This window comes from Nyctereutes procyonoides, unplaced genomic scaffold (genome assembly GCF_905146905.1).
Source record: "Nyctereutes procyonoides isolate TBG_1078 unplaced genomic scaffold, NYPRO_anot_genome, whole genome shotgun sequence".
In the NCBI taxonomy this organism is placed as follows: Eukaryota; Metazoa; Chordata; class Mammalia; order Carnivora; family Canidae; genus Nyctereutes; species Nyctereutes procyonoides.
In genome coordinates this window covers 8229743-8246812 of record NW_026575044.1, presented here as the reverse complement: position 1 = coordinate 8246812, position 17070 = coordinate 8229743, and the positions used below count along the sequence as shown (strand labels likewise).

The window sequence follows — 17070 nt, the reverse complement described above, 5'->3', positions numbered from 1 at the left end:
ACCCAAGAAAATGTTAGCTCTGTGGCAAGGTACTAAATTAACTTCTGAAAAATAGGATGTACCTGCTTTCCATCAACCATTTACTTGTGATTTGCCAGGTGCCTTTGTAACTTCTTTGAATGTAGAAGATAAAGCAAATATTTAAATGCAAATTGTTTCTTTATTCAAAAGAAATGACCTCCTCCAACATCTCAATTTTTGTCATCACTGATCTGCAGAGTCTGAGTTTAATGAAACAGTTTCTTAAGAACTATTCTGTCTTCTCAAAAGTAGATGACAAACACTAAATTGGGGTATGACAATAAACTTAATCTTATAGTATATGGTAGCTATTAGAAATTTTAACATAGTACATGATACAGCAATATGCATAAAAATGAGCCATATTTTACCCCTTTAGCCACTGCTTACCTTGTTATACAGAACCTTTCTAGTGCCTGAAAAAGCTACTCTGCTAGCCAAGCATGTAAAAGACCTATACACTGATCATTATAAGACACTGGTGGAAGAAGTTAAAGCAGACACAAATAAATGGAAAGACATTCTATGCTCATGGATCAGAAGAATTAGTATTGTTAAAATGTCTGTACTACCCAAAGCAGTCTGCAGATTCAGTGCAATCCCTATCAAGATTACAGTGGTATTTTTCACAGAAATAGAACAAGCAATCCTAAAACTTGTAGGAACTACAAAGAACTGGAACAATCAAAGCAGTCCTGAAAGAGTAAAACTAAAATCCCCACAAATTCAAAGATAGAACAAAGATAGAACAGAGGCAGGCAGCTGGGGGGTGTGCAGAATGGATGGGGGTGGTAATGGAGATGTCATGGACAGCTTGGTGACTGTAGTTAATTATACTGTATGCCATATTTGAAAGTTGCTAAGATAATAGACCTTAGAATTTCTCACCATAGGGCACCTGGGTGTCAGGTGGGAGAGCATCTGACTCTTGATCTCAGGGTTGTGAGTTAGAGCCTCATGTTGGGCATGGAGCCCTACTTAAAAAACAAAAGTTCCCATCACAAGAACAATTTGTGGCTATTTATGGTGATGCATGCTAACTCACTGTCATTCTGTGGTATATAGAAATATTTAGTCATTAAGTTCTACACCTGAAACTAATGTTATATGTCAGTATATCTCAATAAAAAAATAAAGACCTTTCCTAGTCACTATCTACTCCCCCTCACCAAGGGTAACCACTGTTCTCTCATCATAGATTGGTTTCGTCTATGTCTGAATTTTATACAGATTACACATTTATATAATTTGTCTGACTTTCACTCAACAGTATGCCAATGAGATTCATCCTTACTGTAAATGAAACTCTTATTTTTCATTGCTGAATAGTATATGCCACTGTATGAATATGGCACATTTTTTTACCATTGGTGAAACTTTGAGTCCTTTCCAAGTTATTACAAATACTATTGCTCTGAGTGTTCCTGTAAATATCTTTTGGTGTACAATATGCCAGTGTAGTTTAGGGATGTCATTGCTACCCAGTTCTGTGGCACAGAGATGGATAATGATTTAAGGGATAATTTTAAACAAAATTAGTTTTGTCAACAAAACTAATCAACAAATTTAGTTTCTGTATTGTAGTTACCTAATGTAAGAAATGTCCGAACTCCTCTACTAGACCACTAGGGAAACCTGTTAACCATCACGGCTGTGCTTATCAACCTTGCCAAGCAGAAGGGAGGACTGCCTTGACAATTTTGCAGTGTCTCAAGAGGGGAGTTAGGGCAGAGAAGGTTTTAGAGGCTAGGGTTAATCAGAGGTGGCTTACGGTCTGATTTCCTCAAGTTTTTCTAGTTTCAACATCTATGACTACAATTTGAGTCTTCTGACACTGCCAAGTAGTTCTTTGATACATGCCACCACCAGTTCTAAGAAAGTTACCAGTCATTCTGTTTAAAATTTAGACATTTCAACTTATTTGTTTGGAGCAGTAACAATCGTTAGTGAAAAGAAGCCATGGTTTAATGTACATAAAATGATTAAATTGTACACTTCAAGTGGGTGAATTTTATGGTACTTAAATTATATTCCCAAAGGGCTTTTTTGAGACCAAAGAAGCCTTGGTTAAAAGTTTGAAGACAAAATTATAGGCCTCCCTGTTCCATAAAATAGCTATTTATTCAGTCAGTAAATATTTGAGAACTTGTAGGCACAGGAAATCAGCTGGTAAGCTAACTGACATGGTCCCAAGACTCACACAGTAGTGGTGGGAGAAGTGAGTGTGTGAGTGTGCTTGTGCGTGCGGGCGAGGAAGAGGCACATTCAGACGGAAGCCTGTGCTTTGGGGCTAAGGATGTGAAAGAATGCCTGTGTGACCCAAGGGCAGAAATAGGGCCAGAGCACAGCGCCAGATGAAAGAGCATGCTACGCAAGGAGGCCACATGGAAGAGTTGTTTCTTTTGAGCAACAGGAAGCCATTGAGTTTTATAGGCAAGAGGATAGTGATGTCATATTTGTGTCTTGGAAAGATGGCTTTGCTGCATTAAAAATTATGAATTAGAAGTGCCCAATAGGGAAAACATGCACACTCATTAGTTGGGTACAGTTTTGGTGAGAGACGGTTGAGAGAGAGAGAGAGAGAGAGAGAGAGAGAGAGAGAGATCAGAATAAACCAGAGATGTCTGGAGGGGTAGAACCTGAAGGAAAGAGGGTATCCTAGTAAACTGAGCTTGATAGAATTGTGGGGTAGGCTGTTCCAAGATTATCCTCTTAACATTTTTTAAAATAATACAGGTTACAGTTGGCTGAAATGAACAATCAGGCATACCCGTTGGCATTATAAACCTTCACTCCTACCATTGTTTTTGCTTTTTAAAATACATACATTTGGAGCACCTGGATGGCGCAGTCAGTTGAGCCTGCAATTTTTTGTTTTGGCTCAGGTCGTGATATCAAGCCCCGGGTCAGGCTCCACACACACCCTCCTGCTTGTTTTCTCTCTTTCTCTCTCTCTCATAAATAAATCTTTTTAAAAATAAAATGTGTCCATTTGATTAGTCATGATGAAATTAGGATGAAAGGATTTATAACTTAATTAATTTAAAATGCAGTATGTTTTGCTCCTATATTACCTTTGTTTCAACAACAACTGTGATTTGGTTTTTTTCCCCTCAGTATTCGATTTTCATCAAGCAGCTGATGGTATCCAGGAGCAACAGAGACAAGAACAAGCAGGAAAAAAGTAGGGTTTTTTGTTTTTGTTTTCGGTGCAGTTTAAACAAATTCAAATCCTCATGTTTAAATTCTACGGCAGAGGTTTAAGAAAAATCATTAGAATCTCTTGTTTAGATTTCAGAGAAAATCAGTAGGATTGTGAAAATAAACTTAGAGAAAATAGCAAAAAACAAAACAAAACAAAACCCCAGAAAATAGTTAAAGTAGCTTTTATTCATTGTGATGATCTGACCACAGCACAGCATCTTTCTTGTCTAACTCAAAGCTTGTTTTGATTTATTTTTAAGTCTGGGTACCACAAAAAAGGGCATTGGCCCAGTTTATTCTTCCAAAGCTGCTCGGAGTGGACTGCGGATGTGTGATCTGGTTTCTGACTTTGATGGCTTCTCTGAGAGGTAACTAACTTGTGTTTCAGAGTGGAAAGAGCAAATGGGATTTTTGGAATTTCTGTACTCCAGGATGCAAAGTGGTAAAAATCAGTGTTCTAGTTGAACAATGGTGATTGGCTTTTTTGCTTTATTTGGACTTTAGAATTATTTTTAATTAATTAATTTCAAATTAACTAAATGAAAAGTAACCTCATGATGATACCACAGCAGTACCTAAAGAAGGCAAAGCCAAAATTATATTTAAGGATTGGAGTTTTTAATGGTTTGCTGAGAAACAGAGACTCCAGGGGGTGCTTCGGTGGGGTTACCACATCCTAGAGCCTGGACCCTCAGAGCTTCAGTTCTGAGGCCCCCTCCCCCCTACCTAGACATCATTAGGCTCGTAGGTACTGGTGAACTAAACAATAGCAATTGCCTCATTGACACTTACTCTCTAGAAAAATCTGCATGAGAAACCTAATCATCTTCAAAGCCATATGATGACTCAGTGACTGGGAGTTAGTTGGTTGCATCTAATAACAGGTGGCATCAAAGGTCCTGCCTCTGTCTCTTTTAAAAAGCATCATATAGACTGTCCCTTTTTATTTTTTACATGATGTGATAGAATTCACATTTAAGTCTTGTGGTTTCAGATTTTAGTCCTTTTCCTCGTCTCCCCTCCACACACATTACCCTCATTATATTGTTGTTATTCCTAAATTTGAATAAAAATTACTGTTTCTGAGTGTATCGTTTATTCATGACTGATCTCCTGTTTAGATTTTATTTCTTAGAATGTAGCTTCCGTTTGGGATTCATTTGTTATTAATACCACTTATCTGCAGAAACCATTTGAATTGAATGATACTATACGGACTGTTTCTAAACCAAGCTAATGTCTTGATTTATCTATATTTCTCAGGTTTAAAGTTCTGGCTAACCAATACAAATCTATATACCCCACTTTGGAAATTGACATTGAAGGCGAACTACAAAAACTCAAGGTAAAAAAAACAAAAACAAAAAGAAACTCAAGGTAATGCTTTCTGGCCTTTGTAATGTCCTTTTTAAAACTTGTTTGCCAGATTGGCATCTAAGATCTTTCATTCATAGTTGGCTTTGTGCTAGGAACTACAAACATAAGAATGAAGAACATAGAGTGTTTAATTTCCTTTATGGAAATTACACTGTTACTGAGAAGTTACACATTAAATAATTCATAGTGTAATAAATGCCACACAGATATATATAAAGCATTGGAAATAAGAACTGGTAAAGCAAATGACTTGTCCTATTTAAGTTTAAAAGCATAGAGGGCTACCTAAAAGGACATGGCATGTTTGAGTCACTACACATGATGTGACTGAAATAAAATATTGAGTGGGGAGCAGCAGGGAGTAGGAGTTCATAGGTCTTGCATTGGTCTTATATGGAGTGAGAGGGAGTTTTTAGCATTTATCTTAGAGTTCATGAAAAACTATTGAGTAATTTTTTTTTTAAGATTTATTTATTTTTAATTATTTATTCATGATAGATGTAGAGAGAGAGGCAGGCAGAGACACAGGAGGAGGGAGAAGAAGCAGGCTCCAAGCCAGGAGCCCGACGCGGGACTTGATCCCGGGACTCTAGGATCATGCCCTGGGCCAAAGGCAGGCACTAAACTGCTGAGCCACCCAGGGTTCCCCTATTGAGTAATTTCTAGCAGAAAAATGACTAGATTTGTATTATATAAAAATCCCTCCTAGCAATGTGGAACATAGATCAACAGAGGGGCAGCAGGAGATAACTTGTAAAGCTGGCTGACCCATTCTGGAATGATGCCCCACAGGGCCAGTGTCTTTAGCACTTTGTCTTAAGAGACGAAGAAGGTGATTAGCCAAAGGTTCGGCCCACATTTGGCAGGTTTTAGGTGTCAGTAGTGCTTGACTTTCAGTAAGCAAATCTCTTACCCTATCCACCCTTATATTCGACCCTGATGTTTAGTGCTTTTCAAGCTGGGTCCTATGTATCTGATTATTACTCCTTGTCTTCTATAAATAGGTATGAACATCAATTCCAGAGCTGAATAGAAATTTACAAACCTCATATGCCATCCTAGAATGGTTGTAGACCTTGGGCCAATCTACTCACTAAATTGCTTTAAAAAAAACAAAAAAGACTTCCAAGGAAGATACTGAATGTTAGGTATTTAAACTTCAGTGTATTGGTCATTGCTTACAATAGACTGCCATTGTCTTTTCATTCTTTCATGCAACAAATATTTTAAATTTATTATTGGCAACTTGGAAATAATAATGCGCTGAAGTGTGGTATAGCTTTTTGGTTCTATTTTATCCATGTTTCGTATGAATGTAAAGTAGATGAATAATCATAAACAGAATTGGGTAAGAAGATTCTCAATAGGTGGTGTATGTCGAAACAGCACTTTAAGGAGCAAGGGACATGATGAATGGCATGGTCATTCAGGCATAAAAAAAAGGACTAAAATAGGAATAAGCAGGAGACTGGAACCAGGGGCAGGGACCAGACTTTCATCAGGGGTATAACATATTTGGTGAGTTCATGAGTGGATCCTGGAATTTCCATACTAGTCTGGCTAAATATGGAAACATAGTTAAAACTAGGTTTTATTGTAGTTATACTTCAGGCCTTGAGGGAACTCTTGTTTACATTACATTTTTAATTGAATTCTAAAATTTAACAGTATTATTAATACTTTTAATATGTTTTGTAAAAATTTTATAATGCTCATGTGTAAAATAGTATTTGACATTATCTACTAATACTGCTGAGATATTGCTGTAATGGAATACAATGACAAAAGAAAATTAACAGTTATCAATATTTGCATGCTCAACAATGTCACGTCACTTGTGACCTGCATCCACATTTTGACAGTTTCCCTGATGGCGTGTTTCAAAACTCATGGTTACATGGATTATAAATGGGACTTTTTAAATACCTCACCAAGTATAAAAGCGTGACATAATATACTCCATTCTTCTTATTTTCCTGAGAGCTGGTTTATAAAGAATGGAAGGTTGACATCATTACTTGCAGTGAGGTTAATGTAGAACCTTTGAATTGCATCGTTTCTCTACTGGTCTTGAGCTAGGGTCTCTTCTGGTTCTGGAGAATCAGGACAAGAGACCAAAGCTAATCCAAATGTTCAGTAGGATGAGTACCATCACTAACACCCTTCTGCTTTGAATGAGTTAAGTGTTTCTTATCACAGAGTCAGGTGAGTGTTACTTGTACTGATCATGTTGTAAATTTATTGGTATATATTGAAATTGGTTTTCATCTTTGTAGGGTTATATGGAAAGGATTAAACCTATGGTGAGAGATGGAGTTTATTTCCTCTATGAGGCTCTACATGGACCACCAAAGAAAATCTTGGTAGAAGGTGCAAATGCAGCGCTACTAGATATTGATTTTGGTAAGTGAAATACGACTTGCAGAAGCTCATCTGAGCCCTAAAGTACTAAGGATATACATAATTCCTGTTTGCCTTATAGGGTTTTAAAACAAGGCTTTTAGCTTGTATATTCAGGAATGATGGAAGTTTGGGGCACCTGGGTGGCACAGTCAGTTGGGCCTCTGCCTTCAGCTCAGGTCACAATCCCAGAGTCCTGGATAGAGCTCAGTGAAGGGGCCTGCTTCTCTCTCTCCCTCTGCCATTCCTCCTGCTTCTACTCTCTGGCTGGCTGTCAAATAAAGAAAAAAAAATCTTAAAAAAAAAAAGGAATGATGGAAGTTTGTCATCTACTAATCTTTTTTTTTTTTTTTACAGCAAAATATTATAGAATACACAATCCATGTGTTAAGTTTTGTAGTTCATTAGAAAAATGAAATCACTGCTTGGGTCAGTGGGTTTGGGATTCTGTAAACTGGTTTTTCTTTCTTTTTTTTTTTTTTTAAATATTGAGAACTAATAAGCTTTGTCATTAAACATGCCTCTTAAGATCTGTGGAAATTTGTTTAACTCCCTGGGCTTGAGATCCTGAATGGATTAGGGCATTTCTTCCATCTTCAAAAAGTTAACCCTTGGGGGATCCCTGGGTGGCGCAGCGGTTTGGCACCTGCCTTTGGCCCAGGGCGCGATCCTGGAGACCCGGGATCGAATCCCACGTCAGGCTCCCGGTGCATGGAGCCTGCTTCTCCCTCTGCCTGTGTCTCTGTGTCTCTGCGTCTCTCTCTCTCTCTGTACGACTATCATAAATAAATAAAATTAAAAAAAAAAAAAGTTAACCTTTTAGTGTCTTCCAACTACCACCTCATTAGATTGTTGGCCTTTCTCTCTGAATGTGATATCAAACGGTAAGTCTGAGTGTTCTCAGCTCTTACTGACATTTCATTGGCTTTTGACTGCAAGAAAACCAACTAAAGTATATTTCTTTTGCAGTAGATATGTATTTTTTACTCCATAATATGCCTGTGCAATCTGGAAAGAAAACAGTGTCTAATTGGCTTAGTGGGTAGTTTAAATAGGAACAGGATTTGAGGGTGAGGTGGGGATGAGGGAGTATACTCCCCTTAGCTTCTCTTGTCATTTTTGGGATTATTCCCTGAATAGAGTTGAGAAGGTAGGATATTGAATACCACAAAATTCTTAGTATATTGGTATTATTCTAGGTTGTGGCTGTATCTTGAAAATCTGTATCAAGGGAATAAAATAAATTCATTTTTAAACTAACAGGAATGTGTTAAAAATACCTAGGTTATAAGTCTATGTAGTGGAATAACACAAGGGTTTTATCATGAAATTATTTAGCAATCCATTAGGTGAGTACGTACCATATAACAAAGGAACCTCTCCAGAATGAGCAACTACATTGATAGCTCTAATTACCTGTGTTTTTTATCTCACTACAGGCAAAAAGGATCAAGGCTAAAGGTTGAGGTTTAAGGAGGGCAGTTATATTCAAGTCTGTCCAGTACCTAGAATGTACTCAAATGGGGATTTTTCACAATAATTCTGTTTCAGAGTAATGTATATCTCTATGTGTGAATAATATTTGTTTCTTTTTTTAAGGAACTTACCCTTTTGTGACCTCTTCCAACTGTACAGTTGGAGGTGTCTGTACTGGGTTGGGAATGCCCCCGCAAAACGTTGGAGAAGTGTATGGGGTCGTGAAAGCTTACACAACTCGAGTTGGTATTGGTGCCTTCCCTACAGAGCAAGACAATGTAAGCCTATTTTTCAGTAGATCCAATTCTGAAGATTTTAAAATAAAATCTTCTGGGGTGCCTGGGTTGCTCTTTTGGTTGAGTGTCTGACTCTTGGTTTTGGCTCAGGTCATGATCTCAGTCAAGATCCTGGGATCGAGCCCTGTATTGGGCTCTGCACTCAGCATGGAGTCTACTTCAGATAATCTCTCCCTCTGTCACCCACTCACACTCGTTCTTCTCTCTCTCTCAAATAAATCATTTTTTAAAAATTGAAACTTCTGCTTTTTTCCCCCTTAATGAATTCTTATCTTCCTGTGCATTTCACTTATGTGGGAACAGATGGGCAAAAAAAGATGAAGGGTTAGAGAGTACTTAAAGGTAATTGTAAGCACCAAGCTACATGAAAGTGGGTTTATAAGGGAGATTGAGATAATGGAGGAGAAAGAAGTAGTTAAAAATAAGAACTGCCTCTCACTAAGAGCATATTAGGAGCTAAGGCCGAAGAGAGTGACCTCCAGACTTGGTGTGATCCTAACCAGCACTTTCATGGTGGTGACATCGGGGCAGGCACTGTCAGAGTGTTGTATACTCGGAAGCTCTTTGGACCTCACGACAGCCCAGGGAGCTGGGTAGTGGTCACTATCCCGCTTCTACACTTGAGAAAACTGGCAGGGAGAGCTGAAATCACTTGAGCAAAGTCACACACAGGGACTGGGCTGGGATTCAAACCTGACAGAGCAACATTTTAAAAAACACATAGTTGTATTGATGTCAGAATAGAAGAGGTAGTGAAATGAAGACTTTAATCAGAAAGGTATAAATTAGGAAATAGATAATAAGTGAAAAATTAGGTTCTGGGGAATGGCTGTGGCTTAGATCTTTCAGCATTTTTTTCAACCTTATTTCTCTTTCTAAGGGTATTGTGCTTTCTACAACTCCTGAGTAGCTGAGAGTTTGTCCTATGGTTTTCAGGAGATCATCAAACTATAGTAGTTCTTGGAATAATTGCTTTGACTTACCTATTTTAATAAATATTTACTAACAACTTTGTTTTTAATATATAGCATTTTATATGTTAAAATTTAAGAAGTTAGCTAACATCATAAAAAAATACTGGTTTTAAAGAAATGGTAAAAAATGAAGCCAAAGTGGATCTCTTTCAAATAATGCCTACCTCACATAATATCCATCATCTGTATAGAATTCTGTCTTCCACTTACTTTTTGGAAGATGTTCATCTCTGAGACTCTGACTTGTTATATGACCTTACATGTAATTTGTAATTCTACTGGATTTATAGCATTGGTATTATAATCCAAAGTCCTATTTTCTACTTCTAGGAAATTGGAGAATTATTACAAACAAGAGGTCGAGAGTTTGGGGTAACCACTGGAAGGAAAAGAAGATGTGGCTGGTTGGACCTTGTTTTGCTCAAATATGCTCATATGATTAATGGATTTACTGCGTGAGTATTCTTAGAAACATTTATTTCAGGAAAATAAGGTATCATTCATGACCACAGGTTAAATTTTGTGGAGTGCAAGCTTGAAAAGTAGTACCCTGGTAGAAAAATTTCAGTTTAGCCTCCAGATGATACTGTAGCCCAAGGTTCAAGTGGACCCAAGGGAGAGGACCCCCAGGTTGTCTTCCTAGATATCCACAGTTGGGAAAAGGGAATCATGATACTCCCACATGCATGTAAGTATAGAGGGAAGTCAGATTAGGTAGGTAGATGGATGGTGCATTTTGTTTATATGGAAGGGAAGCAATATAACTGATTTAGTGCATGGGCTTGATGAATGTAACTTCTATTTTGAAATCTCAGATTCATGTTTTGTGGCATCACTTTGGACAAGTTAATCTTTCTGTGTTTTTTCATCATTAAAATCTAGATAATGTTATCTACTTCATGCGGGTGTTCTGAAAATTAGGTGAGAAATACAGTGAGAGCATATAGCACGCTGCCTGGCTCACTGAAAATGCTCAGTAAAAAGTTGCTATTAACACATGTATGTAAATATGTAAATAAGTGTACTCCTGTTTGTATTAATTTGGTTTAACTTCCAGCAAATAACAGAATAAAAGATTAAAAAGTAATTGTGGATAAGAATTTCAAACCTACTGTTTTATTTAAGCATAGATTTTCCCTTTAAAACTGTTTCCTAGTTTATTGGGAGATTTGACATGTCTTGAAAAGGTCCTGAATGTGGTGTCCTTGCTTTGCTGTGACAATTTCTGAGCAGAAGGGTGGAGGTGATAGTAACCGGAGGGAAGGAATGAGGGTCAGTGGCCTGTGTGTAAATATATATGGATCTTGTAGTCCTCCATGAAGAACAATGAGTACAGCTGTGTCCCACAGAGTGCATCCATTCCTCTAGGCAACTGTCCCTCAGATATGTGTGGATCCATCATAAGAAAGCTAAGCGGGGCGCCTGGGTGGCTCAGTCAGTTAAATGTCTGACTCTTGGTTTCAGCTCAGGTCATGGTCTCAGGTTGTGAGATTGAGTCACAGACTGGGCTCCATGCCCTGTGTGGAGCCTGCTTGAGAGTCCCTCCTTCCCTCTGCCTCCCACTCACTTGTGTGCGCAAGTGCACGCTTTCTCTTTCTCTCAAAAAAAAATTTTTTTAAGTTAAAAGGTATATATAAATAAAAGAAAGTTAAACAAGATGGCATGGATCAGGGAAAATACAGTTATTAGAGAAGTAACGCACAAGTAGATCAGTTAAATCTTTTTTTTATTATGAGGAAAATGCACGCTTTATGTGTGGCACACTTTAGAATGTAATCCTAACCAGTTTTCAAATTGCTTTGGAATGTTTAGCTTTGTATGAATTTTTCTTTACTTCCTTAGCAGATTAGATGTTACTGCCTTTAAGAGTCTGCTGTTTGAACACTGCCTTTTCTTCCACTTAGGTTGGCACTTACCAAATTGGATATTTTGGACATGTTTACGGAAATCAAAGTTGGGGTTGCTTACAAGTTAGATGGTGAAATCATACCTCATTTCCCAGGTACTTTTTTCAGTCTGTGATATAAAGAATATTATTAGGTGAATGTGTTAGAACAATTTCATAAAGCTCTTTGGTGTATAGTTTATGATCTATAGCCACAGGGTTGATATGCTCTTTGTGAATGGTGGGAATATATTCACATCTCATCAGCATTTGTTCCATAGCTGCTATGCATTTGGGTTCTGGTTTGCAGTAATAAGCATGGGTTCAGACTCAAAATAGGAAAAAAGAAACGTAGTACCTCTGAGCCCAGCCCGCTGTGCTGCTCCTGAATTTCTTCTTCCCTGTTTTGAAAGTAACTTCTGTGTAGGCATTCCTCTCTTCCTTGAGCAGTGTGGGATAGAAGGGAAAAGTACTGCTTACACGAGTTTAGCAGGCTCTTAATATATTAAGCCACGCTCTCCTTCAAGCCACACAAATGATTTTTTCTGATACTCCTATGTCAAAAGTAGTTGGTTGTAGGAAGACTTCCTACATTATGCACTGTTTCTTCAGGCATATCGTTAGTTACAGGATTTCTTCAGTATTCAGGAAGTTCCTTAAATGTTTCCAGCTTTCAGAAATAGGAACCGGTCATTTATTTAGTCATCCTGTAAGGCTGGGAATATGCCAAACAAAGGAATATTGACTAGTTTAATGAAACTTGGTAGGCTGCTAGGTCTTATGACTTGCTAGTGACAACCAGTCCTTGGGAACTAAGGATCACCTCAAGTTCTTAGAAACATATTTAGTCATTATCTGTTAGTCCGCATCTGGGCCATTTCCAGTTTTGTTTCTCTTGACCGTTTTTTCCTTGATTGTGGATCACTGTTTCTGTGACGAATGACTTCTGATTAAATGCACTTCTGTTGTAGTGACTCCTATTCTGTTATCTTCCTCTGAAGAGTATTGGTTCTTGTTTTAGGGGACAGTTAAATTACTGGGTAATCATCTTGAATTTGTATGAGCTTGGTTTTCTGCTGTGTTAGTATAGTTATGTGAAAAGCCCAGGGTGTTTCCCAAACCTCCAAACTAGTATGGGTCAGCCTCCAAATTCTGTCTCCTCTGTGGATTGGATAGAGCTGAATTTTAGGTTTTGTTATGGAGGGTCTATAGTCAGTTTTACTCTTGAGCATGGTTTTTCATTTTAAGGAACAGCCTTCCTGCTATCTCAGCTGGATGCCAGGAGAGTTATCAAGGTATAAAGAGCTCTCTCCAATCTGGCAGTGCTGGAGCTCCAGTGTACCCTACCCTGTCCCTTTCCTCCTTGTTAGCACAACTTGAAATCTAGAATCTCTCCCACTCAACTATGTGACAGCATCTACCTGGAAAGCCTCCAGTGGTCCCGCGGGTCCCTCCTATGTAAAGTTGAATGCTAGCCGTGGGATGTCTACATGGACTTGTAAGGAGTAGGAGCTCTCTGGATAGCTCTGTCCTCTCTAAAACTTGACCATGATGAATCTAGCTGCTTCCACTGCACTGAAACCAGTTACCTACCTTCTCAGCTCAGTGGGACCACTGTTCTCTGGTGACTAGTGTCCTGACTTCCAGTGGCTGGGAAATTGCCCCTGGGCAGAGAGTTGAGTAGTTTCAGGACTTGTTTATAAGTTTTCTTTTTCTCAGAAAATGCAGTTCTGTGCTGCCTGCCTGTTGTCAACACTGGCCAGTCATGGGATATGGGCTGCTCCAGGGAGGCAGCTCCCTTCAGGCGAGGGCAGTTTCTGAGGAAATTCTGAAGAAGCATCCTCAGTACAGTACGCAGTGCTTCCAGAGCTGAGGGGAATGAGTGTCTAAATCCTGAACTGGGAAGTCTGGACAGTATACCTACAGTATCCACTATATGGTCTCTAGTCAAAGAAACTGTTATTTCTGTACATTCTTCATTTCTATTAGGGAATACAGTGAAAATGGTTAAGTGAGATAATGACAATTTCCAGCTAAGCTTTTGTACAGTTACAAAATCAGTAGATTTTCCAGATGAGAGCAAGTATAATAAGTCTCCTTTCTGTGAGATTGCTGCCTTTATGCAGGGCCACAATCTCTAATCCACAGCACAGAAATCTAAAAAGCTCTAAAAATGGAAAGTTTAAAGTTTAGCACCAGAGTCCTTTGACAGCAAAACCTGACTTGGGTTGATATTAGAACCAATAATCTGTCTGCTTACAGTGAATAATCCTGTTGCTGCAGGAATGTGTTTGATTATGAAAATATTGCCTCAGGTGGTAAATGTACTGTCTGACCTTCCTACACTCTGGGAAACTCTGCATTCCATAACATATCTGATTCCAAGGATTTTTTTTTTAAAGGTTTTATTTATTTATTCATGAGAGACACAGAGAGGTAGAGAGAGAGGCAGAGACACAGGCAGAGGGAGAAGCAGGTTCCATGCAGGGAGCCTGACGTGGGACTCAATCCTGGGTCGCTAGGATCAGGCCCTGGGCTGAAGGCGGCACTAAACCGCTGAGCCACCCAGGCTGCCCTGACTCCAAGGATTTTGTCAAGATTATGAACCTATAACATAGCAAAAAGTTGTTTGACAATAGGCAGTGTTCTACCAAGAGAAAACAGACTTACTCTTTAACTTTCAGCAAACCAAGAAGTCTTAAATAAAGTTGAAGTTCAATATAAGACGCTCCCAGGTTGGAACACAGATATATCAAATGCAAGGACATTTAAAGAACTACCTATTAACGCACAAAATTACGTTCGATTTATTGAGGATGAGCTTCAAATTCCAGGTAAGTGTACTTTATGAACAACTATCTTTACTTTTCTTTACTTCTAACTTAATTGTCTACCTTTGAGATAGGATCAAAGAAAGATCATTGTTACTTTGTAGAGTGTTCACAATTTGTACGATATGCCCAGGAAGATACAAAATAATCTTATCTCTTAGAGTAAATATAATCATTTGTTTTTAATCTTTCATATGCCTGAAGACCTATGCCTCACACCATTTTAACCCTGTCTTAATTGTCTGCCACTCTGATTTTTACCCTGTGACATTCATGCTTGTTGCTTTCTCCCTCTTAGTCACAAATCCTTTTGTATCTTTACCTCCACCAAAAATGGTTTGTGGGTTTGTGGTTTTTCCATTTGGGATTAAATCACCCTTGGGAGTTGAAGTTTGTTGAATAGTTAGGAAATAACAGGTATAGAAAACAACAGGAAATCCAGTTTGAAAAAAATAGGAGAGTAAAGAATAAAACTTTATTTAAAAAATCTAAACTGGCCAGGGAGTTAGGCATCACCAGGTAATGGCTGTCACTAGTCTTTCTTTTGACACATTGCTTTCTTCCTTCTACTTGCACTGGTAGAGATTGGAGAAACAAAAGTGAAGTGGGTAGAAGGTGTCCTCTATGTAGAATCCATTATGCACTTATTCTGATTTGTATTGTGGTACGTCTCAAATATGAGTCTCGTTTTCCAGATTGCTAACTGTCCCTACCAGCGTGATGTCAGATTTAGTCAGCATGTTTGCTCTGGCTCTTAGTCAACATTTTTTTTTTTAAATACAAGCAGTAGTGAATTTAACAGTGACCTGTGTAAAATTCCATAAAGGTTCTCCCATATGGTACAATATTTAGAGATTCCTATGGAAAGGTACAGGCTGTGCAAGTTAAAATAGTATTCTTTTCCAGATGGTTCTACTTTTTTGAGATATAAAAGTTACACTGTCACCTCTTAGCATCCTGCATTTATCAAATATGCTTATCTAGTTATTAGGGACTTCATCAAGGATTCTTTAGGTCCCTGCTGGTTTGGGCCAGTATTTTGCTGACCTAATTATTAGGCATTGAGGACTTGGAAATACCACATGATTAAAACTGGAACGAGTAAGGCACAACACCTCTGCTGGATCCAGACTGCACGTTCTTCCAGCAGGACAGCAAAGGATAAAACAAGTGTTGCTAGAATGCAGCTCACAGCTAGCACCTAATAAAAGGAAGTTAGAAGCTATCTCAAAAGAATGTGTGAAAGCATAAGGGTGGTGCCATATACTATCACAAAAGGCCCCTGGCACTGTTAAATAGTGACCCTGAGAAAAGTGAGGGTCTTTTCTCTCCCAAGAATTGAACATTATAAATAATACTATTCTTGTACCTTTTTCTCCCCTCCCAGTTAAATGGATCGGTGTAGGTAAATCCAGAGAGTCTATGATTCAACTCTTTTAAGGATTTCCAGTGACTCAAGAAACACTCCTTGAAGGGAGGGGAAAGGACTTTCTTAAATATTACATTTACAATCTGCGAAGTTCAAGAATAAAGACATTGAATTGAGTTTTAAGCCCTCCAGTTGTTTCCAGTCATTCAAGATGGCTAGCTGGTGAGGAGATACTTTGGCGTGTTCCAGTGTCAGCTGCCTTCGCTGGCAGAATCGCCGAGTCATGTGTTGCTCCTGCTGCTCACGGTGCCACGTTTTCTGTCCGTGTTTAGTCATAGTATGATCCATGTTGTTTGAAATCTAAGATAGAATTCCTTTCAGTGTAGTTTTTCTTCATTATCGTCACTGTATGTTCTTTGGTTTTTACCTCTATTAAATGGGAAGAACAATTAATGCAGTTTTGCACAAATATTTTTTACATTCTGGTCATTCAATTTGTCATTGTGATCTTTGCTCTTCGACAAAAATGATGAGAAGAAGGGTCTGTAAACTTTTGTAATGCTATAAATTCTCTTTCACTTGTGAACTGTTTATTTTCTGCTGAGACCATTGCAAATTTGAGCTTTGGCAGGGGGGAGGGGATTATGTTCATGTATCCTTGAATTTGTACAGAACACAAAACTTGTTTCTCTCTGTAAATTATTTAATACATTGGACATTTAATTAAATGTTCAGAGAAAGGTGTTCCCTAAAGCAACAATCTTAATGTTTAAAAAAAATTAGTCATTAAAAGATCATTGTGATAATTGGTGGATATTTTACTTTAATTTCAGGCATTAACTATGAAATGTATAGCTGTCCTTTTCTATCTTACCATTATTTCTAAATCTAGTGGATTGATTTTCAGCATTGTGCCTGCCAGTATGCCTACAAGATTATCTTATATAATTGTCCAAATGAACCCAAATTGTCAGTCATAATTTTGATCATGCCTTTATTTTTTTCTTTCTTGGAAAAAAAGAGGTTTTGTTTTCACAATTAGGCTTAACATACTGTGTTGTAGATTATCCTTCAGTGAACTATTTTAAATGTTAAAATTAGGTGCCACTTAAATTTATTTTATTATGCCATCAATAGCTGATTAAAAAGAACCAAATATTTCTAGTATGGTTTGTGTATTGTGTTTTGTTCTGGTAAGAGAAGTACTGGCAATACTAATATAGAGAAGATGAGCTTT

The 17070-nt window shown here is 38.1% G+C and overlaps 1 protein-coding gene across 1 annotated transcript in view; it reads left to right on the top strand.

Moving 5' to 3' along the window:
* The window catches only part of ADSS2 (adenylosuccinate synthase 2), a 35172-nt gene extending 18533 nt beyond the window's left edge, over positions 1-16639 (top strand). The window contains exons 5-13 of the mRNA XM_055324063.1: positions 3139-3205; positions 3486-3593; positions 4489-4570; positions 6879-7005; positions 8602-8756; positions 10079-10203; positions 11653-11750; positions 14318-14467; positions 15852-16639. Of these exons, the coding sequence (XP_055180038.1) occupies positions 3139-3205; positions 3486-3593; positions 4489-4570; positions 6879-7005; positions 8602-8756; positions 10079-10203; positions 11653-11750; positions 14318-14467; positions 15852-15904 (965 nt within the window). The 3' untranslated portion in view covers positions 15905-16639. The remainder of the gene's footprint in view (positions 1-3138; positions 3206-3485; positions 3594-4488; positions 4571-6878; positions 7006-8601; positions 8757-10078; positions 10204-11652; positions 11751-14317; positions 14468-15851) is intronic.
* The last annotated feature ends 431 nt before the right edge of the window (positions 16640-17070 follow it).